Source organism: Eublepharis macularius, chromosome 17, assembly GCF_028583425.1.
Source record: "Eublepharis macularius isolate TG4126 chromosome 17, MPM_Emac_v1.0, whole genome shotgun sequence".
NCBI classification, from domain to species: Eukaryota; Metazoa; Chordata; class Lepidosauria; order Squamata; family Eublepharidae; genus Eublepharis; species Eublepharis macularius.
This window is the reverse complement of record NC_072806.1, coordinates 30503304-30528104: the sequence shown is the minus strand read 5'-3', so window position 1 is coordinate 30528104 and position 24801 is coordinate 30503304. Positions and strand designations below refer to the sequence as shown.

The 24801-nt window shown below is 45.0% G+C and overlaps 1 protein-coding gene across 1 annotated transcript in view; it reads right to left on the bottom strand.

Annotated features, from left to right (window-relative positions):
• Positions 1–24801, bottom strand: part of TRIM37 (tripartite motif containing 37) — a 51207-nt gene that overhangs the window by 1588 nt on the left and 24818 nt on the right. The window contains exons 17-23 of the mRNA XM_055001610.1: positions 23969–24063; positions 19970–20170; positions 13171–13479; positions 10784–10915; positions 5792–5972; positions 4522–4640; positions 404–565 (exon numbers count right to left, since the gene is read on the bottom strand). Of these exons, the coding sequence (XP_054857585.1) occupies positions 404–565; positions 4522–4640; positions 5792–5972; positions 10784–10915; positions 13171–13479; positions 19970–20170; positions 23969–24063 (1199 nt within the window). The remainder of the gene's footprint in view (positions 1–403; positions 566–4521; positions 4641–5791; positions 5973–10783; positions 10916–13170; positions 13480–19969; positions 20171–23968; positions 24064–24801) is intronic.

The following is a 24801-nucleotide window of genomic DNA, read 5'->3' as shown; positions in this document are numbered from 1 at the left end:
AGTCTAGGCAAGCTTACGCAAGAGCTTTGAGACTCCTGCTTCTTTTGGCTCCAAGAGACTCCGCTACTCTTCTGGAATGTATAACTAATATTTTAGCCCTTCTGATGAAAGAAGAGAGGGCGATAACGTATCAGGCTATGTGCTTTCTTCTGATGCCAAGTCTAGCTTGAGGAACTTTGTTCAAGGACATCCCCTTGGCCTCTCTGAGGCTCCGGACTGCTTGTTCTCAAGACATGAGATCAAGTTTTAAAAGCCATACACAACACACACATTCGGAGGTGTAAACGGTGCTCATGAGGAACTGCCCTGGAGTTGGAGAAATAGGGAGCAGAAGCAGCTGCACACAAGAGAAACCTGCCTGGGCCGAGTACTTCCTGCTATCTCCGCAAAGGAACCTGCCTACCTTCTCTGGAAGTCGCATCCTGGAAAGCCTGATTGAAGACATCTGAGGCGGCACTGGCAGCCTCCACGTCCTCCTGCTCTTCATTCTCCGTGTCACATTCAATGTCACTGTCACTGCTCATGCCTGACAGGAGGTGAACGACATGCTTCGGGCAAAGCCCAGCTGCAGGCAGGAGAACAGAGTGCTTAGAGGCCCAAGGGACAAGAAGTCTCAAAAGGCACCACCTGTGTAGTCACAGAGGTCCTGCACACAGTGGGTTAAGCCCTGCACTTCTTCCAAGCTGAATATCCCCTGCAGTGGGAGGAAGCCCCATCCAGTTCTCTTACCTGCCTGCTGCAAAGCATATGGGCAACCAGTACGGCATCGCCCTTCCCCCTTCTCTCCCCAGCATAGCTCCCTCCCATTCTTCTGCCTCCTGTAATCTAGCCTTCCTTCTTACCTTACCCTCCTCCCACATCTTTCCCTTCTTTTGATTCCCCTCCCCTGCTCTCTCTGGTAGGCTGCAAACTGCAATGCAGCTCTCCAAGACACACCACAGGCCCAGAAAGAAGCATCCAGCCTAAACAGGTTGTTAAAGCGAGTACATTCAGCAGCTGGCCATGCTTCTGCCTCAGCCAAGAACCACCATATGCCATAATGGCACATTTGCTGCAGCTGCTGGAGGCTGCGGACAACTTGTCTCCATGGAAAATTACACACAGTGGCTTGTTCCACGTGTAGCAAGAGACCGCATCAGCCTTGTTGGGCCATGAAAGATACCACAGATGCTCTCTTGTGTGAGAAGACCCAGGTACCTGGTTCTGGTGAGGACAAAGATGTCGTGCTTGTGAAAGAAAGGAGCCAAAGACAGTTTTGGCACCAACCCACCCCAAAGTGCGGCAGCCATTCTGGAAGCCTGTGCAACTAAGAATCCCCTAATGCAGACCCTTGAGATCAAAATGATGGAACAGCAGCACCGGGCAAGACTCTTCTACCTCCAAGAACTTGTTCCCCTCCTGCCAATCACTTCTGGATGCGCTTGACAGCCATAAATTTCTGAAGGGATCATATGGACGGCTGTTCACATGCCTCCATAACACTAATTATTTTTCTGTTATAATGACTGAGTGCCGAATCAAATCCAAACCTCTAGATGGAGGTTAGACTCATAGCAAACTCCTAGGTCGGGGTGATGGGAGAAAAAGACTCCTACTACTATCTGAAATCTTCCCACAGCTTCTAAATGCCCGGATTGGCCATGTCCTCCCCAAGTGCTCCGATAATCCATGGGGGGACAGTGTGTGGGCAAATGCTTACAAGCTCCGAGATTGTTTTCATTTGACCCAAGGATGGGGAGGCACTCTCCCCTTTAGCCAAGCTGGTTTACTCTCTTCAGGTCTGTATTTGTTTTTCCTGACTCCCTTTATGGCAACTACACTAAAACCGATGGGTTTAGACTGAACTCATTCTGCATAGGATTACATTGCGAGTTCCATTGTGACGTTTGCACCACTGACACATGCTGTCATCTATGGTACCAATAAAGCCAATACGACACTTCCATTGATGGATGGGAGGAAGCACCTTTTACTGGCTCTCCTGCTCCATCTACTTCCTTTTTTCCAATTGTGAGTCATTTTTGTGATCAATTTTCAAACGTAACCACTGTGAGGGCTGGAAGCTTTGTGACAATTGTAACATGGCCTGAATGTGGCTGAAAGGTGGCCACAAAACCATTCAAGAGGCCAGCAGTGAAGACCTCTGTTTATTCTGGCTAACAGATCTGCTGGGGCCAGATGATGTTGTACTGTGAGGCGAATTAAGTTTAAACCTAAGTCTCTGCCTGGGGGAAAAAGAGAAGAACCGCGTGAGCACCGGACATTCTGCAGCGCTGAAGGCTGTGCTGTGCAGCACACGCAGGGCAAGCAGCAGGAGGCACGAAGAGGAAGGAGAACCTAAAACACGGAGTTCATGCAGCAGCAATAGCCACCGCGCTTCACGCCCCTGACTCCATAATCCTGTGCATGTCTACTCAGAAGTAAGCCCTACTGAATTCCACTGGGCTTATTTTCCAAATAAATGTGGAAAAGACTGCAGTGCAGCACTTACTTAGAAGCAAGTTAATTGAACCCAATGTGGCTTAATTCGGAGTGAACATGCACAGGAGTGCACTGCAAATCTTCTACAAGCAGCAGCAGCAATGGATAATCTTTACTTGGGCAACGGTCTTATTTATTTATACTTTGCACGCATAGTGCTGCAGCCAGAGGGTGTCCCTAACCAATTCCAGGTGGAGCTGAATCTAAAAGCCACGTGGATTTATTGAGGGATCCATTTCTCAGGATCCAAAACTGCTCTCAATGAGCACGAGGATTCTCAACCGGCACAGACAGATTGTCCCTGCTTTTGTGCTATCTAGCAGAGGAGGTTTTTCAAAAAACTGAGGTCAGAATTGCTGCTAAGTCTTTCCACACCCAGTAGCCAGAGAGTTTCAGTGACACTGAATAACAACAGAAGACAATTCAGAGTGGAATATTTGTTCCAGGAAGGAGAGGAATGCTCCTAATTTGAAATGCTATAATTTCCTCTCTTGCATTAGAAGTCTCAGGGTCAAATTAAAGCCCGATTAGTCTAGGCAATACCTTTTGTTACATGTTTAGATCAGATTTTACAGCTAATAATAATAGTTAGCCACAATTTGTGGACTGCTGGTCATACGCATCCTTGCCTGCTTTAAACATCTGATGATCATGCTGCTTACAACCCAACTCTCAATACATTTTTAGGGGGGGGGAATCCATGAAATCACCCCAAAGTAATATATTTAGGAAAGAGCTGTTAAGCCATATGTTTTCACTCAAGATCTTACGCTGAGGACCACCAAATTCATCTGTATTTTCACTCTTAAATCCATTTCATGAGGGTCTTTGCTTCTGCCATTTAAGTTGCTTTCTTTCACTAGTAGGCAATCAGCTTTACATCAGCCAACCGCTCTTTACAAAGACACCAAAGTCTTGCTTCCAAGAGCTTTCTACAATACAACTTCTTGAAAATTAAGTATATCCCCTTCCTCTTACAGCAGCCAAGCTGCAAGAGCTAATGATGCTTTAAGCGTAATGACTCAGAAGGAATTTTCAGCCCATGGCAGACAGACACCCTTTCTGCAACACCTACACAGGGCTGCCTGGTACAGAGGACGGCGGAGGCTGGCCTTTCAGTGCAAGCTCCAAACAGCAATTCACGACATACTGAAATTCAAAAGAGTTGCAGAGTGGGTGGCAAAATTCTGCAAGAAGGTTATTTTTTAAAAACCCTCCTGAATTAATAGTCTACTCCAGGCCTCCCAAAGGGGATCCATCATTGTACCGAATGACCTGAATGTGGGTTTTGGTAAGGGAAAGCAAAGATTTCATGACTGCTAAGCCTGTTTTAAGCTATGTTGTAAAGATACAAGGAAGTCACAGCCTCAGGACATGAGCCAGCCCCTGGTTTAATCTACAGTCAACCTGTTTCTAAGGGGGACACTTCTCAAAATCGTGGCTAAGCTGCAATTTGCTCCCAGCTCTCCCAAGGGACCCATTTGAGCCGCTATGCATGGGGCTGTGATACTTATGAAAGATTCGCATCTGTAACCAGCCCCAGAAACTTGGCCCATCCATCTTAGTGCTATGCATGCTGAGTGGTGGCAGACATGGCTCTGCAGATTCTCAGGGCTCTCCCCAGCCTTGTACTACCTCAATATACACAAACTGAGGGTGCCAGGGGATCGAACCAAATGCAGAGCATAAGCTATAGTCTCTCTGTGTATGCTTCGAGGCATGTTAGGCATTGAACAGATTAAGCCCCGCCCCCCATTTTAGTTACAAGTACTGTCACAAAGCATCAGGCACAGCCATCTAGTGTAATGGAGCCTTTAGACGTAGCAAGATGTGCCTGGATTGACAAAGATGTAGTTCCATTCAAAGGCTGCCTTTGTACTGACAGCCCTGCCCTCCTCTTTGCTTTGCAGTGATCTAGATGAATAACAAGGTGCCAGACTGTCAAGGCACCAGACCTGAACGCTCGGCCTCAGAATCCGGGACACCCACGTGCATGTTCGGATTCTGAGGCCCCCTCCAGCAGCTCAGCCTTGGCCTTACCTTCTTCTGGGCCTGCCAAGGCTCCTTCAGAAAGCCCAGCCTGCAGCTCTCCAGCTTCAGTGTTGTTTTCCAAGTCAGCCGACTCAGTTCCTTCCAGGTGGCATCTGTTTGAACTGGGCCTTTAAAAGATGAGAGAAGGAGGAGGCAAAATTATCCCAGAGAGCATCGAAGTGCCAAATTAGGACCCTTGGCTATCACTGCTCAAGAGACCAAAGTTGTAAAGCCTACAAGGTGGATTCTCCCAAATGGCTCCCCTTTTCACACTGAACGATCTCACTGCTCTAGGCAAAAACGAACAAAGTCTGCAGGGCTACAAAATAAAGTGAACAAAGCAAGAAAAGATGCACAACTTCTCACTCTGCACACTTCTGAATTCCCTTATGCAGAAATGTCAGCCACCAGAAAATGCACACATTCTTTCTAGTTTCTAGTCTAGCACTTTCTTTTTCCTCTTGACTTCAGCCTTTTAAGGGACTTGGGGTTCCAGTCAATGCAGGCAATTCAACCATCTATTGTTTTTTAGTTTCAATTGGAGGAACGCCTTTTTTCCTCCTCCTTCCCAGAAGGCTAAGGTGCAACCCGACACCTGCTCACCTAGTCTATTCAAGTCTGCCTGGCATTCTACAAAGGATGCAGATGACAAGTGTTTGGTTCAGGGCCTGACACAGCGTTTCCTTCCTCCAACCCACCTTTTTCCTTCTTTTACCAAGCTGATGCAAAGGCTTCTGTCATTTTTCTTGGTCCACTGAGAGCCAGTGTGGTGTTGCCGTTAAGAGTGCTGGACTAGAATCTGGGAGACCCAGGTTTGAATCCCCACCGTGCCCTGAAAGCTTGCTAGGTAATCTTGGGCCAGTCACACACTCTCAGCGTAACATACCTCATAGGGTTGATGTGTGGATAAAAGGGAGAAGAATGATGTGAGCTTCTTTGGGTCTCCGTTGGGGACAAAGGCAGGGTATAAATGATGTAATTTTTTTTTTAAGTGGCAGTACTTGGCTTTATGTTTTTGGATATTCCTTCACAGCAATGCAACCAACGACAATCTCAGGAACCTTTGGCAGGTCTGCTGGCTACAATAATGTGTAGCAACAAAGTTCTGGAGATACCAGTTACTTACATAACATATAACAAAGGGCTGCTAAGAATGAAAGGCAAGGGAAGAGAACAGAATGGCTACCGTTGAGTTGCTGGGCAAACAAGAGAATGAAGGTGAAACTAGAATACAGACTTCCCCTTCAAGCTGTAAAAAACAACAACTCAACAAACTTACCCCAACGTTACGATTGTCCTTGCCTTCTCCACGGGTGCTCTGCTGTTTAAACCAGAAGCACCTGCATCGGAATCAGCGGCTTCACAATGCCTCTCTTCAGGCTTGGACAAGGCTTCTGAGGCACTAGTCGGGCACCTGGGGGAGCCATGCCTACTGCTGGGCTTCCTGTTTCCCAGGCAACCTACAACAAGAGAGAGGCAGGTCTGTCATGTGGCCTACCCAAGCTGTAAGGGCAGGCTTTGAACACTAGGTAGTGCCTGGGCTCAAAGAGGGGTCTGGAGCAAGGACGTCATTTTGTCACATTTGCTCTATAAAGAGCTACTGGCCCCAACTTCACAACGGAACCTCCACGTACATCCTCCTCTACTCCAGTCCTAGATGCTTGAAGGTTGCCATACTAGATGGGCCTTTGACTGATCCAACAAGTCTCTTATTAGGAACATTTTTAAATAAATGCTACTCATAAGACAGTCTACAGGTCAGCCCCTCTTAATTTCAAGGGCAACCCCTGCCACATCCGTGGCTCTCCGCTGCAGCTGCGGTCAACATGGCTCCTCCCACCCAGCCACTTTTTCAAGCATGCACGTGCATTCACCTTCAGGGTTAAAAGCAACTTACTGAAGACTGTCCCTTGGAGAAAAACAAATGCAAACACAAGCTAGACAACAAGGGTGCCTCCAGCCAGCTAGGTCAGGAAACTAAAGATAGGCCCTGCCTTGAGACTCAACTAGAACTTAGTCTGAAAGTTTCTCCTCTGCTGGAGGAATGGAAGACAGGCATCATGTGACATTCGGTTCCCAGTTCAAGGGAGGGGGAAAGTGTGAAAAGGAACTTCCCAGAAAATAAAAAGGGAGACAAATTATTTATGACTACTCCCACTGACAGCCTTGTAGCAAGACTACCTCAGGCAGGGGTGGACTCCCCTTATCCACCAACAAAAGGAAGCCTTTCAAATAAATCCTCACATCGCATTCTCTGTGAGTGGAGGAGGGAATCCAGGCTGGGGTGTGGAAGAGCAGCATGCACATGTTGGGCATGTTGACAGGCTGCCCAGTGATCCAAAGGGAAAGGGTGTGAAGCATTTTCCTTCCAAACACTGTGCCGACAGAGCAAAGAGTCCAGTAGCACCTTTAAGACTAACCAACTTTATTGTAGCATACGCTTTCAAGAGCCACAGCTCTCTTCGTCACATGCACACATTCGTCAGAGCCATGGCTGTGGCTCTCGAAAGCTTATGCTACAATAAAGTTGGTTAGTCTTAAAGGTGCTCCTGGACTCTGCTATTTTGCTACTGCAGACTAACACGGCTAACTCCTCTGGACCTGTGCCAACAGAGGTATAGAAGTCCAGCTTACAGTGCTGTACAAGAGTGGCCACTCCACAAATTACTTCCAGAGGTGCCTGAGTGCTGAAGGTAGCCAAAGCTGCAGCTCTTCTTGGAGAATGTGCTGTTAAGTCAGGATAGGTAAGGTAAGGTAAGGTAATTGTTTGTGGCCAAAGGCCATTACAAATAAAACACATAAAGCACTCTAACATGTAAACATATGTACAAATAGGGAAGGAAAGAGCTGGACCTCATAGACGAGCGAGACTTGCCCCTGGATCCAATTTGCAAATGTTGCTTTTCTCCATTTAAGTCGGAAAAGCGGGGGGGAGACATCTCTTCTTTGAAACCAGGCTATGCATCGGATGCAGACCCTGAGACCTGCTACTGACACTCAGCTTATGCCACTCCTTTTCCAAGGCATGCAGGCAGAAGGATGATAATAATCAGTTCAGAACAGGAGGAGCTGACTTTTGAATGAGGGAAGGTTTATCCTGAAAACTGCTTGGACCTGGAAGAACATGCAGAGCAGCTCCTTTCTGGCAGACAGGGCATCAGGTTCAGAAATACACCTGGCTGAAATGACGGCTGTTGGAAAAGCCATTTTGAGGAACAATGGGTCATAGTACAGATTGGCTTAAAGGGTGTTTAGGTGGCTCTCACTACGGGAATCCCACAAGGGATCTCCGTGAACTACAGGGTCCAAAGATAAGTTTGATGAAAAAAGCACTTCAGATTAGGTATGTTCAGAGAGAGCTTGACCCTTGTTGAGGCCAAGCTTGATGCCTGAGGTGAAACCTAGCACTTTAAAAGCTGTTTGGCCACAGACCCATGTTACATGCTAGTGTACAGAAAGGCTCGGATTTCTCTGGTGCCAGCAGCTGGCATGATGAGACATGCTTACAATGACAAGGAGTGGACCTCCAGGCTGTTTCCTAAACACAGTTTGTGACATCCCTTCATGAGGCTAAGATGATACTGGTGACCCGTTCAGGATTACAGCTTCATTCTTGCAGTCTCTGTTCAACCTCCAGGCAGAGTCTAGCCTGAGAAATGAGATTCATTTTGAAATGTGTGGGCAGGTGGATTCAGCCATGGCAGTTGAATGGCTTGTAGGCTGGAACAGAAATCAGAGTCTACGTGAACAGCATGCCACCACTAAGACAACTTCCATCTTGGACACACTGGTCTTCCTGAAAACCCCAGGTTTGATGGCCAGTCCTGAGAGAGAATGTCTGCTCCATCTGAGGAATAACAAGGCGGGAAATCTCTGCACTTTGTGTTTTGCTGGCCATATAAAGACATTCAGGAGGGATGCCAAACCTTCTCTGCATGGCCCTGAATACTACTGTGTTGAGGACTTGGGCTCTTGCTAGCTTAAACAGTGAGCCTTGGATATGTAACACTATCAGAAATGTCAGGCTGCTCTCTGCCCAGCTGAAGAGAGGCATGTACTCCTTGTACAGGGAGCAAAACCTTGTTTCTCCCCAGCAGCGTAGGCTTTCACCCATTCAGACTAGGACATGAACTCCTGCCAGGTGGTGGCTGAAACCCTGTGGCCAGATGAACTACCCTGACCTCAAGCCAGGTGACACTGTGAAACCTTGAGAATGGCATAATTTGCCATAGATATCCTTTTCCTGATTCCTGAACAACAGAACATATGAGGACATTGTAGAGGTACAGGTAGATACAAGCATCCCAGAAGATACAGGTGCACAAATAGGCCTACTATGATCTTGGTGAATGAGCAGATGAAAATCCAGAGGGTTTTAGATGTACCGCTGAGTGCAGGTGAAGCAGAGGTGTCTCTGATGGTTTGGATTAATTGGCACATGGAGATATACTTCTGTGATACCCAGTGAATGCTGACCCCCCCCCCCCTTTTTGAATTGCTTGTAATAGATTTTAGCATTTCTATATAGCATTTCTATATAGAATGTACTTTTCCAAACAAATTTGTTTAAATGCTTAAGAATCCTCCATATTATTCTGGGAAACAGTAAAAGACACAGTTAAGTGCCAAAGAACATTAGGAAGGGTGAAACTGGCTCTGATGTCAATGTCCAATGTATGTTGGGTGGCTTGAATCATTAGAGTGTGTTTGTGAAGCAACCTCAATCTCAACAACAGAACAAACCATTAGGATTCTGCAGGAACTATACGAAGAAGCCCTCTGCCCGGCCAGGCTGAATTACCCACTGGACATGACTTCCCAGATTTGGGAGGAGCAAAGGAGGAAACTGTTCAAAGAAAGATCGGTGAGTCATGTGGGATGCTGACAGTTGCATTTCTTGGCTTAGAAGGAGCTTGCAGATAACAGCTTTAGTTAGAAAATCAAATCACAGGACTTCTAAGCTATGAAATTAGCCTGGAACAGACCAAGATTCTGTCTCCTGTTGTATGCAGAAAGCATCACATTTCTTATCTTTAGTCTCTAAGACCTTTTTAAGTGCTAATTTCCCCCAAAGGATCTTACATTAGAAAGGGACTTCTGACAAGCCTCAATGTCAGCTGCTATAGTTTTGAAGAACTGAACTGCATGTGAGCTGGAATCTGCAGGATACATGGCCACACTGTGTAGCTTAATTTTAAAACCGCGCATTGGGAGAGAGCTAGAGACTGTAAAATTCTTCCAGCCACCAGATTCAGGCTTTGGAGACCACAGATGCAGCCAGGGCCAGGGAATTTTATATTGGTTAACCTTTAGGAGATGAATCTCCATCTTTTGCCACAATTGTACCAGAAACCAAAACTATGACTGGCTATCACAGAAGACTTGTTCACGTGTTAGAGTGACTGCATGTACATCCTACATGTATGTGTATACATCTGTTTGTAAGAGTCAACACGCAAAGGCAAGGAGAAAATTTCACATGCTCGGAGAGGAAAAAATGAAGACAGCTTTGGGGCAGAACCAGCTGGACCAAAACTGAGAAGCTGCCCCACCAACAGGGCTTTAAGATTCAGCTAACTAGCGTGGCTCTGCCTGAAGAGCGGCCCGGCTTCCCTCCTCCACCAACAGACAAGGAAGGAACCACCCACACAACTGTCTCACAAGTGAGAGTTCAGCAGAAATGACACAAAATTTACTTGCATTGGGGCAGGAGAGAGCTTTGATCTCGCCAGCAGGGTAAGACACCCAGAGGCAGCTGCAGCCCAGAGCACAGGCACGGTGTATGCCCCACATCACGAGGAGAAGGCTGGCCAGCCCCATCCTGCAGGAGAGCCCAGGACAGTTGCTGGGCAGTGAGGGGGAAATCCCTGAGTGCAATGACTGGCTCCCAGGCCTGCCACTCAGCCCTGGGGTGAGGGAGGGAGCAGCCCCAGGAGGGAATGGAGACTAGGGGCGAGGAGGCATCCAGAAAAGCCTTATGAAACAGGTACCAGTGGGGGAGGCCGAGGGGGAAGCACGGGACAGCTCAGGGGTGACCAGAGAGAAGAAGCCAGGCTGCTCCATGGGGAGAGAGTGTGGGTGCTCTAAAACCCCTCCTCCCCTTTTCTGAGGCCTCCCTATGGGTAATCCTGACCACTAGAGCATCCTGGATGGCGAACTTCTCCCAGACTCCAACCCCCAGGCAGTGGAGGCTGACAAGAAGGTTCACGAAAAAGCTGTTGCCCAAAGACATGACAAAATTCTGTACAACCATCTACTTCCCTGTCTATACCTTCAGAGGAACTCTGGCAGTCAACCTTGGAGCGGAGGTTCCCATCCCCAGAGTCCACTGCTCTTCGCAGAGACAAGCTGCCTGCTGCCCCAGTTCGCCCAGCTTTTGATGAATGGCTTTTCTTGTGTGTAGCTGAAACACAAACACATACCCCTTAATCACTTTTTCTTATGAAAAGGGAGAGTTCTTATTTTGTCTGGAAGAGCAACCATTACATTTTTCAGGAAGAATTTTAAACAGTACACCTCATGTACAGAAGGACATTAGGGAAGTCCTCATGCAATCGGCGTACTCCAAGGCAATCTCTGACCTTGGCATTCCGGAAGTTTCTCCGGGACCAAGCCCTGCTCCTCCAACTATACCTGCCACACTAATTAAAGGGCTAATTATTACAACTCGGGTCCATCATATTTCAAGGAGCAGCTGCCTCATTCAAGAAACTGCCTGTCTTGTGACTCCCCAAGATAAATGCAGCAGCTTGAAGCTTTCCAATCTACCCAGAACAGCAAAAACTGGAAAGCCTGTCAGGCACCCAATGGGACACAACAGAGCTGCTTGGTGGATCACAAATTGTGCTCAGCTTGGTCTACATCAGAAGTACACACCTCAAGGGGCAACCAGAGCCAGACTGGTGCTTGACAGAAGTCGTGCCCCATCCAGGGCTATTTCAGGTTGGCAAAAAGAGAATGGGGGAGAGGGAGGGTTAAGCCCCCTCTCCTCATGTCCCGTGGTTCCAATTAGAATCAGGCCACTGTATCTGGAAATGAGCTTCTAAAATTTGCTGGGGACTCCAAACATGGACCTCCCAGCACACATCGGCTAAGATCCTTAAGCTGAGAGGTACCAGTTCTCTCCAGCGGGAAGGCCAGCCTCTCGGCTGAGTCTAATACTCTGCATTCACTTGTGGGAGGTTAAAATTTTCAGAGAAAAGCCGTTGTTTGTAAAAGTTGTTTCTCTGCAATGGAAGCACCTCCTCACATCCAATTAACTGGCATGTGTAAATAAGAGGGCCCCTACCTCTCTCTTCCAGAAGAACAGAACTTGTATGGAAGGAAAGAGTTGTATGGTATAAGAAGAACTGAAAAAGAGGCTGAAAAAGAAAGAGGGAAAAAGAAAGAAGAATCAAGGTTGAATGAGAGAGGGGAATGCTTGGTGAAAAAGGAAACAGAATAGAAGGTGAAAAGAAAGGGCGAGTAAGAAAGAGGGGAAGCGGAAGGCAGAGAAATGCAATACAAGAAAAACAGAGAGGCACCAATACATATGTTCCCTATCTTTCTTTCGATATTCCAGAGGAGGCAGAGATGTGGTGGGAGGGAGCGGCAGTGTCCCGCTCAGTCACCACTGCTGCTGCAAGCTTGCCCAGACCCCCATGCAGGCCGCACAGACACCCTCTTGTCAGTCCAAGTCCTGCTCTTCTGTGCTTCTCTGGCAAGCAGCTTTTTTCCCTGATCACTCCAGTCTATGCAGCACAGTAGCAGCAGCAGCTCAGCATTTGTAGTTCCTGTTCAGCTGGAGGTGGGGGGACTTGGGGCAAGCTGGCACAGATGATATGGGAGGAGTGCCAGAGATGTGCCATTGCTCACTCCCATCACATCCTCCCTTGCAACTGAAAGCAAAGCAACTGCTGACTCAGGCCATCTTCTCAGCCCAGTTACATACTCGGCCAGCTGTCATGGGAACTTCAGCTTTCGCATGGGAGGGTGGCCTGAGGTCCTGAGTGAGCACAGAGAGCTCAGAGGCTGGACTTCCCCTAGTGGGAATCGGGGCATGGGCCAGCTCTACACTCCCTTCCTCTCTGCCACTGTGCCTGCAGCTAAAAGAACGGCCAACCTCCCTTTTCACTACTGGCAGCTGGCACAGAGCAGGCTCCTGCGGCAGGAAGAGCCTGAGCCAGGGGGTGGAAATCAAGGCACATTCTGATCCTCCTCTCCCGGGAAGCCTGGCACCATGCCTCCACTGAGAACCAGGGAGAAACTTTCCAAGCTGAAGATGTGTGTGTGTGTGTGTGTGTGTGTGTGTCACAATGCCAACTCCACCTTGGGCCAAGAGCACCAGTTTGGTAAAAAAAACAGATTAATGTTCATCCTATGTGTAAAGTCAATTTGACCCAGCATGAAAAACTGTCTGAGCTCCCCAATCTGTCCTAATGAGCTGGCCTTGGGAGGCCTTTAGCTGTATTTATTCTAAAAACAGCTCAGCAGAGTGATTTTTACTCAATTCCAAAAGAAGCCCGTGGCTTCTATTTGTTACCTTCTTTCAGTACCACATCCGTGGAGAGATGCATTCAGGTCCAGGCTATTAAAAGACTGAGTGTTTCTATTTTCAGACAGCTAGACAGTTTCCATCCCCCAGAAGTGACAGCGAAACACACACACACCCCCACTTACAGTTCTGTATGCAGTAGCCTGAGAGCAATGATTTCATCAGCACCTCCCTGGCAAGCTCTTGCAGCTTGCTGTAGCTCTCAGTCCCGCATGAGGCTATGGATCCCTGGTCACCAGAAAAGTAGGTGGTCTGCCCATCAGAAGACGCAGTGTTGCTACTCCGGACCTCCGACAACTGGTTTTTCACATCTGACATTTTACTGCGGACCTCGGCCATCTGACTTTTCAACCTTTTCAGCATCTTCAGGTCTGGGGAGACACGCCACATGGCCTGGTGCCTCCGTTGGTCTCTCTCTTTCAGAGAATAAGCCGCTTCATGGACAGGAAATAGTAAAGATGTTAGCACTCACCAACAGCACCCCTTAAGCATGCACAAGCAGCATCTAAATGGACATTTGGGGTGTGTGTGGGGGGGGGGGTCTGTCCCACAGTCTTTCACTCTTCCCAATCAAGTCACAGTACTGGAAAATAGAACCTCAGCCCCCGCCCCCAGTCCGCTCCCCAATATATGGAAGCCTGTAAAAGGTGAAGTAAAGCCAAGAAAGGATTATGCAAGTTAAGTAAGTGTGAGCACTTCAGAAGAATGAAACACAGATTATGAATTATTTGGAGCTAGGCACATGTAGCTTTAACAGATATAAACATTGCAATCCTAAGCAGAGTTACTCCAGTATAAGCCCACTGACTTCAATGGGCTTAGACTGGAGTAACTCTGCTTAGGATTGCACTGAAAGTAAATTAACAAGCCTCCGTATAGCACTTTGTATAATAAGTGGTTTAAATTAAGTTTAAACTGTTGGTTTGGAATTGGCTAACGTCATTTTAGCCAATGTTTTGAGCAGTTTCGTGGCTACATACCTATGGGACCGCCTCCTTCCCTATGTCCCTCCACAATAGCTTCGCTCACCTGAACAGCCTGCACGTGAGCAAAATCAACAGCAGCCTGTACACGAGCTTTCCCCGTGATGGCCCCTACCCTGCGGATCAGCCTGCCTGAGGTCAGGAGAGCTCCAACACTCTTGGCTTTCCTCAAACAATGCAAAACTGAATTATTCAAAAAGACTTTTTTCTTGGATAGGTGGGTGCTATTGTAGGGATGGGGTCTCAGATGTTTCACTAATGAGTTAGGAACCATAGACTTTACCATTATGTTGCCTTACATATTATATGTTGCTTTAAATATGTACTCCTATATACTACTTGCGCTTCATGTTGTCTAATGTCAGTCCTAGAATTGATTACGTTCTGTTTCAGCAATTCTTCAACCCCATACTGGATCCTTGCTAATGCTATGTCTTTGTAAACTTATATTCATTTACCCTATGACATTGTTTATGGTAACGTTCTTAACATTGTATGGAAATGCCTGCCCTTGTCCTTGCTACTGATTGTACTATTCTCACACTATTGAGTCTCAGTGAGAAAGGCAGATTATAAATGACATAAATAAAAATAAGTAAAATATCCTGACATGGAAAGGTATGAGGTATGCATTTTTGCAGCTGAATGGAAGAGGCTTTCCACCAGAAGTTCTTCTTTAGTGAGAGGATTCCCCATCGTATCAGTGACAGATGAAGCAGCATTCCTATACTGACCAGCATTGAGAAAACAAACAAAGGTGGTGTAATGGTCACCTACGCTACAACACAGAGAGAAAGAGAGAGAGAGACTGTCAAACATCCCCTACTGTCAACCCAGGTGGATCAAGACACAAGAATTGTGGAAGATGGTAGTGACAATTACAGCAAAACTTTCTTCATCACCAGACACCAAGCTATGTTTACAGATTCTTGCCACTGAGCTCTACATTAAGATGCTTTTCTATAAGAATCCAGACTCACCAGCAAACTACCTGAACAATTTTTCCTTAGCAACAGCACAAGGCTGAATCAAACGCCCTCAATCGAAGTCTGTTCCTGCCACTCTCCCCTTATCATTACAGGGAATGATCGTCGGGCGAGATGTGCCCGTGTGTGTGTAGCAGATAGATTATCATTTCTCTTCTGCTCTATTAAGTCAACAAAATGGCTGTTTCAAAGTGACCTGAAACAAGATATTGCTGGCTATGGGCCAATTAGTCTGGAACAAATACGTCACTCCTGCCAAGTCTATTTACGAGATGTGATTTAGTTTACCGATTCTTTGCTAACAAGAGCAACATCTGACCTTCAGTGGCCTGTAGCAACTGAAGGACATGTACAATTAAGTCACCTTTTCCTGTTTTATGTATTCAGTTAAGGTTGGGTAGAGCTTGGATTTTCACACACAACGAATGCAGCTAGAGTTAAGTGGTCTCTCCCCTAACACTACCTCTCTCTAAGAGCTGAGAAACGCAGCCCCTGCACCTCGGATACAGAATGGATGGTGACTACAGACACCCCTAGAAGTATCTAAACTGGCCTATTTTTCTATGAGCACGGAACTGCCAGATACTGGGGGCATACTCCACCCCCTGAGCATTTTTGTTGAGTCTAGTGGACAAACAGAAGCTACTCATGGAACACTCTTTTTGGATATGACAACAGCAGTGAGAATGTTATATGCTTAAAGATAGAAATCTGCAATTTTATCTACAACAGAAGAAAGGCTGGAGAAGATGATGGACTATGCTGAGATGGCTAAATTTACCTCTCTGATTAGGGAAAAGTCACTGGACAAATACATTGTTACTTGGAAGCCTCTTATTGACTTTTTTGTGGAAAATAGAGAAAAATGAATTGATGGTTTGTGCATTGGAAGAAGAAATATGGAAGACTACGAAATATATTTTAGAGGGAAAGGAGAGGTAGTCAGAGTTAACTTAGGGTTAAGGTATATGACTGAATATGTATAAATCTTTTCATAGAGAAAATTGGTACTTATTCCTAATTTCTATTGCTTTTTCTTGTTTTGCCTTTTTCCCCTTTGTTTCTTTTCTCCTTGATTTTTTTTATTAACTTGGAAAAACTTTTCAATAAAATTCTTTTAAAAATACAAATCAATAATTTAGTCTGGATTAATTTAACCCACTATAGCCAAAGTCGGCACATACCCCTAACAAACCAGAATGTACTCTGTTTTAATTACATTGTGAAATGTGTCTGTTGCATTGATTTTTTTTTTGGTGCATTTGATTTATGGTTATCCTCTCACCAGGAGGAATCAAGCCATCAAACTATAACTGAACCTGCTCAGTCCCTCAGGGTTTCTTGAGAAATGGGGCTTTTCTGTATGCAAAGTGTGTATGGGGGCATTATGTATATATTAGAAAACATAATAAAGTACAAAGAAAAACCAAGTAAGAGTCGTATGACACCTTGAAGACAACTTTTTTAAATATAGCATAAGCTTTGGCGGACCAGAACTCCTCTTCCTCAAGGTAAGAAGCCCCACTCTACAAAAATGGATGCCTTGTCTTTCAGGTGCCACAAGACTCCCAAGTTTTTCCTTCAACAGACCTTTTCCACATCAAATTTTTTGCTCTACCTTCCTTCCTCAACTGCAGTGATTTTTTTCCCCGTCATATAAAACTATGCTGATTCTGCAGCTTTTCCCTTTAAAAGACAGCAAAAAACTTTCATTCACTCTAGCTCAGAGGAGAAACGATAACGTGGCTGCAGACAAGTGTCCAAATTAAAGTTCTGCCTGCAGTCAGTCTGGGGAAAGGACAAAACTGCAACAGGGTAGCACTTACTTGTAACTGTTGTTCATCGAGAGTTCTTCTGTGCAGGCAGACATGGGAACTGCGCATGCGCAGGCTAGCCGTGGGCGTTCTAAAGCTCCTAAGACGCAAGATTCTTGCCTAAATTAACATCTGAAATTTTTCAAGTTTAAGGAACTGATTTAAACTATGAAGAACTAAAATGGGTCTCACTCTACCATCCTTTACATCTACAAGAAGTAACCGGAGGAAAAGCCAAGGGGAGAGTTATCTTGAGACACACTTGGTACAGCCCTTTTACAAAGTAATTCTGCAATGGCTAGGTGGAGATCCTCAGAACAGGTTGTTGAAATGGCCAGTGGTAGGGATAGTGGAAGTATGTAAACGATAGCCATTTTTAATGATGGCCAGAACCCAAGAATCATGCATACCTATCTCCCACTCTGGGGCAAACGATGCTAGTCTGTCCAAGGAGATGGTATACACTGGTTGTTGGGACAGCCCGTCAGAAAAGCGATTTCTGTCCCTGTGAAGCTTTGGGAGACTGCGGCTGGGGAGGGGGACCTCAGACTGGCGGATTTTTCTGCCCCTGCATGATGGGAAGCACAGTAGGATATTTGTGCCTGGTATGGTTGGTATGTTTACCCAGTGGAGCTATGTTGATAAGATTGATGAGGTTGGTAGCAGTATCTAGATTGCTACTGCTGGGATGGAGCAATAACACCAAGAGATCTTGCAGTCTGATAGTTTTTCTTCATTTGAAGCAAGGATTCATTGGTCTTCTCAGAAAGTCCTCTGTCTTGTTATGCTTGTCCGGGGGAAGGGCAGTCAAACATAGTTGTGAGTGACGTCTCCGTGCTTTGGCAGAAGCCATTGATCTTGCCAAACAATCCACAGCATGTTTGCCTGCTATCACCTGTTGCTTAGCCAACCTAGTGGCTTCCCTTGCAAGACCTTAACTAATGAATGCCGGTACTCAGGAAGATTTTGAATGTAACTGCAGAGTCTCTCCCAAAGAGACTCTCCCCATTATAGCTTGTACATTGGCAATCTGGAAATTAAGGGCCACCAAAGAATAGACCTAAAGCATTCGATCTGTGCCCTTTCCTGTCTGCAGGGGACAAATTGGAGCCCAAATGGTACTTGGACTGTTCCTCCTCAGGCAGTAACAAAGACAGGCATAGATGGCTGTATAAAAAGGCACAGTCCAAGAAAAAGGGAGATTTCTTTGAATACATAGCTGGAAATTAAGAAATATTAAGAAAAGTTAACATAGATTAATTATAAAACTAGGATTTTAAAAATGTTGAATATAAAATGTGATGTATATGATTGAATACAGAATGTTGAACATAAAGTAATTGAGGAGAGGGAGAGGAGTAATATGAAATTCAGATGGGTTATATATCACGCTGATTTTGTTGTAGCTTAAATCTGTTATTCTGTATTCTGTTCAAGGACCTTTATGCACTTTCCAATGTCTCTGTTTTTGTTTTTAAATAAAGTTTAATTTTTTTAAAAAAGTAGTTAAGGTAAGGATGCCATTCCCCTGCTGGGGGCAGAAGATCCCTTGTTCCCACCGTCCACCCCCTGCCTCTACTCACCTGGCCAACAGGGGAGGAAAGGTGGGGAAACGCCACCCCAGGCACACTCCTGGGGCGGCGCAATGATGTCCCCTCCAGGAGTGGTGTCACCGCGCTGCTGCTGAGAGCACTCATGCTCTCAGGGGCAGGGGAAATTTTGGCTCCAAACCGGCCAAATCGGGCCCATTTGGGGCCCAGGTCGGCCTGCTGAGAAACGCATGTGCACTCTCATGCCTATGCAGAAAAAAAAGGCAAAGTCCTGTTTTAATTTGTAATAACTTTTCACCTTGCACGAAGTGGCTGGGATGGATGCTGGTTTCTCCCAAATCCCATTTGCAATATCATTCCTTCATGGCAGGGAATGCAATCAAGAGTGAAGAGTCTGAATATAGGTCCTGTAGGATCTTGCTCTTTGGTGCAGAAGCTGATACATCTATTTCCAGAGCTCCTGCCATCCTAAGCATTGGCTCTGAAAAGAGACAGTAGTTGTCCTCCACTGCTTCCTCAGGAAAAGGGTCTGAAGCTAACTCCGAAATCATATCCAAACGGAAGACCGTTGGAACAGGAGCGAAGAAAGAAGGAAATGCCTTCGGAACAAAGGTGGAAGATGCTGGAAATGATAATGGTTGGGATGGCTCCTGTCATAGTAGAGGCGAGTCAGGATGGCAGTGGTCATGGGTGGAAAATCATCCACCCATCTTACAGACATAGAGCTATAAAATCTCTCTTCGTGGCCGGCCTGTGCCTGTACAGTCTCAATGTAGGACTGCACAGAAGAACGATGAAATAATCACCCTTGTTCTATAACAGCTGCGGGGGGAGGGGTGACACATACAGTAGAGATTTTTACTGTCTAGGTTAAGCTAAATGCTCCTCTTTTCCTATTCAGGTCTTTATAAATGCTTTGTAGATGGTTTTAACAGGCAATTCCAAGACAAAGCAACACCAATATATGGCCTTCAAGTACATCCTATATCTATAAAACCATTTTAGCATGCAACAAATGTATTGAACAAGAAGTCTTTGCACAGCTCTCTTACCGGCTATTACACCAATGATGGTGATTTGCCCCTTAATCATATCATGTGAGATTAAGACTTGTTCATTCCAGTGGAATACCACATAAGTAGGTTTAAAGATGGTGGTTCTTAACAACAACAACAACAACATTCTATTTATATACCGTCCTTCAGGATGACTTAACACCCACTCAGAGCAGTTAACGAAGTATGTTATTATTATCCCCACAACAAAACATCCTGTGAGGTGGGTGGGGCTGAGAGAGCTCCTAGAAGCCGGGACTGACCCAAGGTCTCCCAGCTGGCTTCAGGTGGAGGAGTAGGAAATAAAACCTGGTTCTCCAAATTAGAGTCCCGCGCTCTTAACCATTACACCAAACTGGCTTAAGTGAAGCCCAGAGCCACAAAACAAAGAATAAGCACCAAGAAAAAAACCCACACCCAACAATTTCTTAAGGAAGCACCCCAAATGAGGAGATACACCAAGCATGAACACAAAGGAAAAAGCAAAGATTTCCTAGACAGAAGAAAGAAGGTTATTTTTGGAGCGCTACACTCACCTCTGTTCTGTAGAAATGAAGCTGGAGGTCGTGGCTGTAGACCCCATAAGTTTTCCATTCCGTTTCTGTCTTTCAGGTCCAACAAGTGTATTAAAGTTAAGGGGTCTATGTCAAGTAAACTAGTATTAGAAGAAGAACCCAGCACGCTTCCACCTCGCCTTGACATGCGGCTGCTTGTGGTCGAATAGCCATGGCTCCCACCTGAAACAACAAAACCAAGAACTTGTTTTATACAGGTTTTGTTGAGACCTAAAAACACTGAATGTATATCAGTAGCCCTTGTGGACTTCATAAAGTTGATAAATTCCCATACAGTGAAATGTGGGATGGCTGCTGACAGTGTGGTTTGCCTACAGCTACCTAGTCATCTGGCTGAGAAAAGACTGGAACAAGGGAATTCAGGGTTCATGCTCTCAAGTCAAAGAACAAAGAAGAGTTCAGTGGCGATATTAGGTGTATGCAGCTCAAATCAAATCAAATCAATTACCTTTATTGGCATCAGAAATAATAATAGTCTACAGTCAGAGATAGGGACAATCAGAGACAGGGATAGGCAGAAGCATAAGTATAAACAAGCAATTAGTAACAGTTAATAATAAAATTAATAAACATTCAGCAATCAGGTGCAGCTATATGCTTAGATTTAACTTTAAAAACTGCTAGAAATTTTGCAACACTTAAAAGTAACACAAGGGTTACGATCTTCTAAAAGGTAAACTAAAATTCCTCCTTTAATAGAATTATTATACTGAAGGTATTCAGTTAAAATTGTTTGTGTAACAGACCAAAAAGAGGGCATTCTAGAATAATGTGGGACAATGAGTCGAGGACTCCTAGTTCGCAAGGACATATCTTGTTTTGAAGCGGTACTTGCCTAAACCTGCCAGAGAGCACCATTGATGGAAAGGTGTTTAAATGTGCTCAGGTAAATATTCGGCACTGAGATGGGATGTCCAGAGCTGAGAGAGAGTGTGGCATCATTCCTTGCCTTTGGTATATGCCTAAGTTGGCTGTAGAACAGACAGGGGGATGCAGGGAGAACATCTCTTGGAGTTCATGTTCCTTAAGTCTTAGTTTAATTGTTCTTAAGATATGTAATTCATCACATAGGAGTAGGGAGTCCAATGCAATGCCAAGCTTTTGCAGTTTGAGAGTAAACATAGAAAACCATACGGTACTGTGCCTATCTCTCATCAAATGAGATAGCAAGCTATCATGTTCAGATCTAAAGTGAATTTTTATCCAGTACTTGAAAGCCATGATTCAGGCCTCAGTTTCCAAGAGGTGAAGACCCAACTCTGCACATATAGATATATAAGGGACACAATTAGGGACACCCAAAATCTGTCAGAAGAAAGTTGATTGTACACCCTCTACACAGGGCTTAAAGGCTTTGATCCACAGTGGGATTCCATACAGCAGCTGGGGAAGGATTTTTGCATTATAAATTTTCAGAGCTGCTGGGACAAACTGGTTGTCTCCTAAAAAGAAGAACTTTTTGATTTGCGCCAGTGAGCATCGCACTAAGTTTATAGTTCTGTTCCTATGCGTTGGCCAACTAAGGTTGTAGTTGGAAGTAATTCCAAGATATTTAAAGGCCTTCACTTGTTCAATTTCCTTAGTGCCGATGCACCACCTGAATACGTGCCAGTTCTTAGAAAAAATTAGAATTTTGGATTTTTCATAGTTGATTATCAGCCGATTCAATTTACAATACTGACAGAAGACTTCTAGATATCTTATAAGGCCAATTCTAGTGTGGGAAATAATAAGTGTGTCATTAGCATACAGCAATATAGGTATTGCTAATTGCTCCAGAATGGGCGGATGGCCATTTACAACAGACATATGTTGCTCTAGATGGTTGAAAAATACATTTAAAAGGTGTGGGGCAAGGACACAGCCTTGTTTAACTCCCTTCGTAAGTGGGAAGTTAGATTAAAGTTGGCCATCGGGGGATATCTTAATGACACCCGAAGTAGCTTCGTGTAGTTTCTTAATTAAATAAAGTAGGCGGGGTTCCATCCCCAGTGTTCTGAGTTTCTCCCACAGCAGGTCCCTAGGGACTGAATCGAAGGCACCCTTTACATTTGCTTGCATTTCGCCGGGCCTGTAAGACAAAGCTATTCCGCCAGGCATATGGCGGACGCCGGGCAGTGGCCCCCCCCCGTGAAGGGGGGGGGTTAAACCATCGCCCCTATGCGAACACAGAGGCATGTATGAACCACTATGCAGCATGAACTGTAATATTTAATGTTTTTAAATGTATTATTTAATGTTTTTAATGATGTTTGTATTTGTTATCCGCCCTGAGCCTGCGAAAGCGGGGAGGGCGGAATATAAATATAATAAATTAAATTAAATCAATAAAAGCTGAGGCGTGTGCAGCTTTAACATGCCAGGTCCAGACAGCAAAGCTCCCCACTCCCCCCGACAGGTACTATACTGGACACTGATGCTGAATGTGCAGCTGACAAATCAAAATAATCTCATAAAACCATACAAGGGAATTCTAAATGGGACAAAAAGTGACACACACATCCAATGTAGCAACAAAAAGCAGTGGGATTCTATCAAAATGAAGAACAGCTGAAGGAAGAGGTTGCAGCACAAGGAAGTAACAGAGAATCTTTCTATTCCAAGTATTTGGCTGTTTGCAATATCAGGACACCAAGAGCAAAACCACAGAAACAATGGGCACTGGATTGCAAATAACCATTTGCTTCTCATGAGTAAGAACTGACTTAAGGAAGCCAGGCACGGAAGTTTCTGTAAAAGGGGAATGGACAGAAAATATTCAGTTTTGAGCCACTGAAGTACTCCAGCTATATGTGGGCAGCAGGGCTAGTAAAATTGTACAGGTCAACAAGCTCTGCAGACTTACATCCTAGGCAAACTGAAATTCCCACTTAGCTTTTCGTGCTCTTACCTCTTCTATGCCACGCCTTACCGAGTATTACTTCTCCAGGTAATAGTGTGCAGTACAGAAAAATCTTACTTATTTAGCTAACTCCCCATTTTAAGTCTAACTTAAGAGACCAGAGAACCCATGTAAAGCTCCCTACCAAAGCAGGCAACTTGGAGTAAGTAATACAAACACTGGGAGTTTCCTGTGGGTGGCCTACAGGCATCACTGAGTCAGGATTTTACAGACAGCAATACTAAAAGAGAAAAAACCAGAATACAAAGTCATTTTGTTCTGCAGAATCTGCACATATATTTGCTCCAGTAAAGGGGGTGGTGTTAATCACTCTGAATGAATTAATTTCCAGGTTTAGAAAGAATTCCATCAGAGGTATAATTTATCTGTCATATGCCAGTGAGTGCTAACTGAGCCACAATAGGATTTAGTCAGTTAAGAGAACTGTAATATAAACCCATCACTGTCTCCCCCCACATAGAATAATTGACAGATCTTAGTTACATTTTCAGACAGATCTTGCCAGCACTAGCATTTCAAGGGCCAATTTAAAAACAAGTATTCTGCAATTTTTAGGAGTCCCAGTAACACTATGAATCTGTGTCTGAATTAGTCAGACTTTCCATTAAAAGAACTACTGATTTAAATTTATGCTTAAGAGACTCACATGCTTCATCTCTTCCCCACCAGTTAGGAAACTTAAATCATACAATATATTTATTGTGAACAAGAAGATATGTCACATCTTATGAGGGCAAGAAGACATCACTCTAGTTGAAAAAAGATACTAACTAGCTCTATTTTAGAATAAATTATTTTAGGAAGAACACCCTGGAAATTGCTGGTATTTCATCGATGTGAGAGAAAAATCCAGCTGCAAGCATTCTCCATCTCAGAGCCAATGGGAACACTGCCCTACACTGCAATAATCGCTACTTGATGCAGCAATTCCAAAAATAGAAAATCCTGTAGAATACACAGTTTTATTGCCTCTGCTGTGATACTGAGAGCCAGGAGAAAGGAGGAGATGAGGCTCTACACCAAGATGTGAGTTCAGGGGAAATGGTCTTCCAGCATACCTGATGTGCCAGCCACAGCACAAGTTGCTTCCTCCATGAGGTTTCCTTCCTCCAACTCCATGTGGTTGCTGTATTCCACATCATTCTCTCCAGACCTTACAAAACAAGTGAAAAAGGAAAAAACAAGCTCCCTCAACAGTGGTTAGGCTCCCATTTCAAAGCTGAACTCATGAACCTGTCTTACACTGAATCAGACCACCGGTCTATCAAGGTCAGTGTTGTCTACTCAGACTGGCAGTGGCTCTTCACAATCTCAGGCACAGGTCTTCCACATCACCTATGATCTGATCTCTTTGACTGAAGATGACAGGGGTTGAACCAGAGACCTTATACATGCCAATCAGATGCTCAACCACTGAGCCATGGCCCCTTCCCAAGTTATTATTCCAAACTGATTCATAGATTCTAAACCACACAGACATACAACTTCCTTATCGCTATTGTATAAAACTGGCCAATTCAAACATGCCTGGATGCCAATGGATTTCTCAACGCTTATGAACATTTCAGTCCTACTGGATCAGACCAGTGATCCATCTATCCTAGCAGGGCCAACAAACAGGACAAAGAGGCCAAGGCCCCTGATGCTGCTTCTTAAAACTGACATTCAGTGCCTCTGAATATGGAGGTCCCCTTTAGTCACCATTGCTAGTAGCCATTCATGGCCCTCTCCTCCATGAATCCATCTAACCCCTTTTAAAGCCTCCATACTTGTAACCATCACTACACCCCCTGGCAGTGAGCTCTACAATAGAATTATTTGTTGATAAAATATTTCCTATCATCTATCCTGAACTTATTGCCCTTCAACTTCACTGGGTCCCCCTAGCACT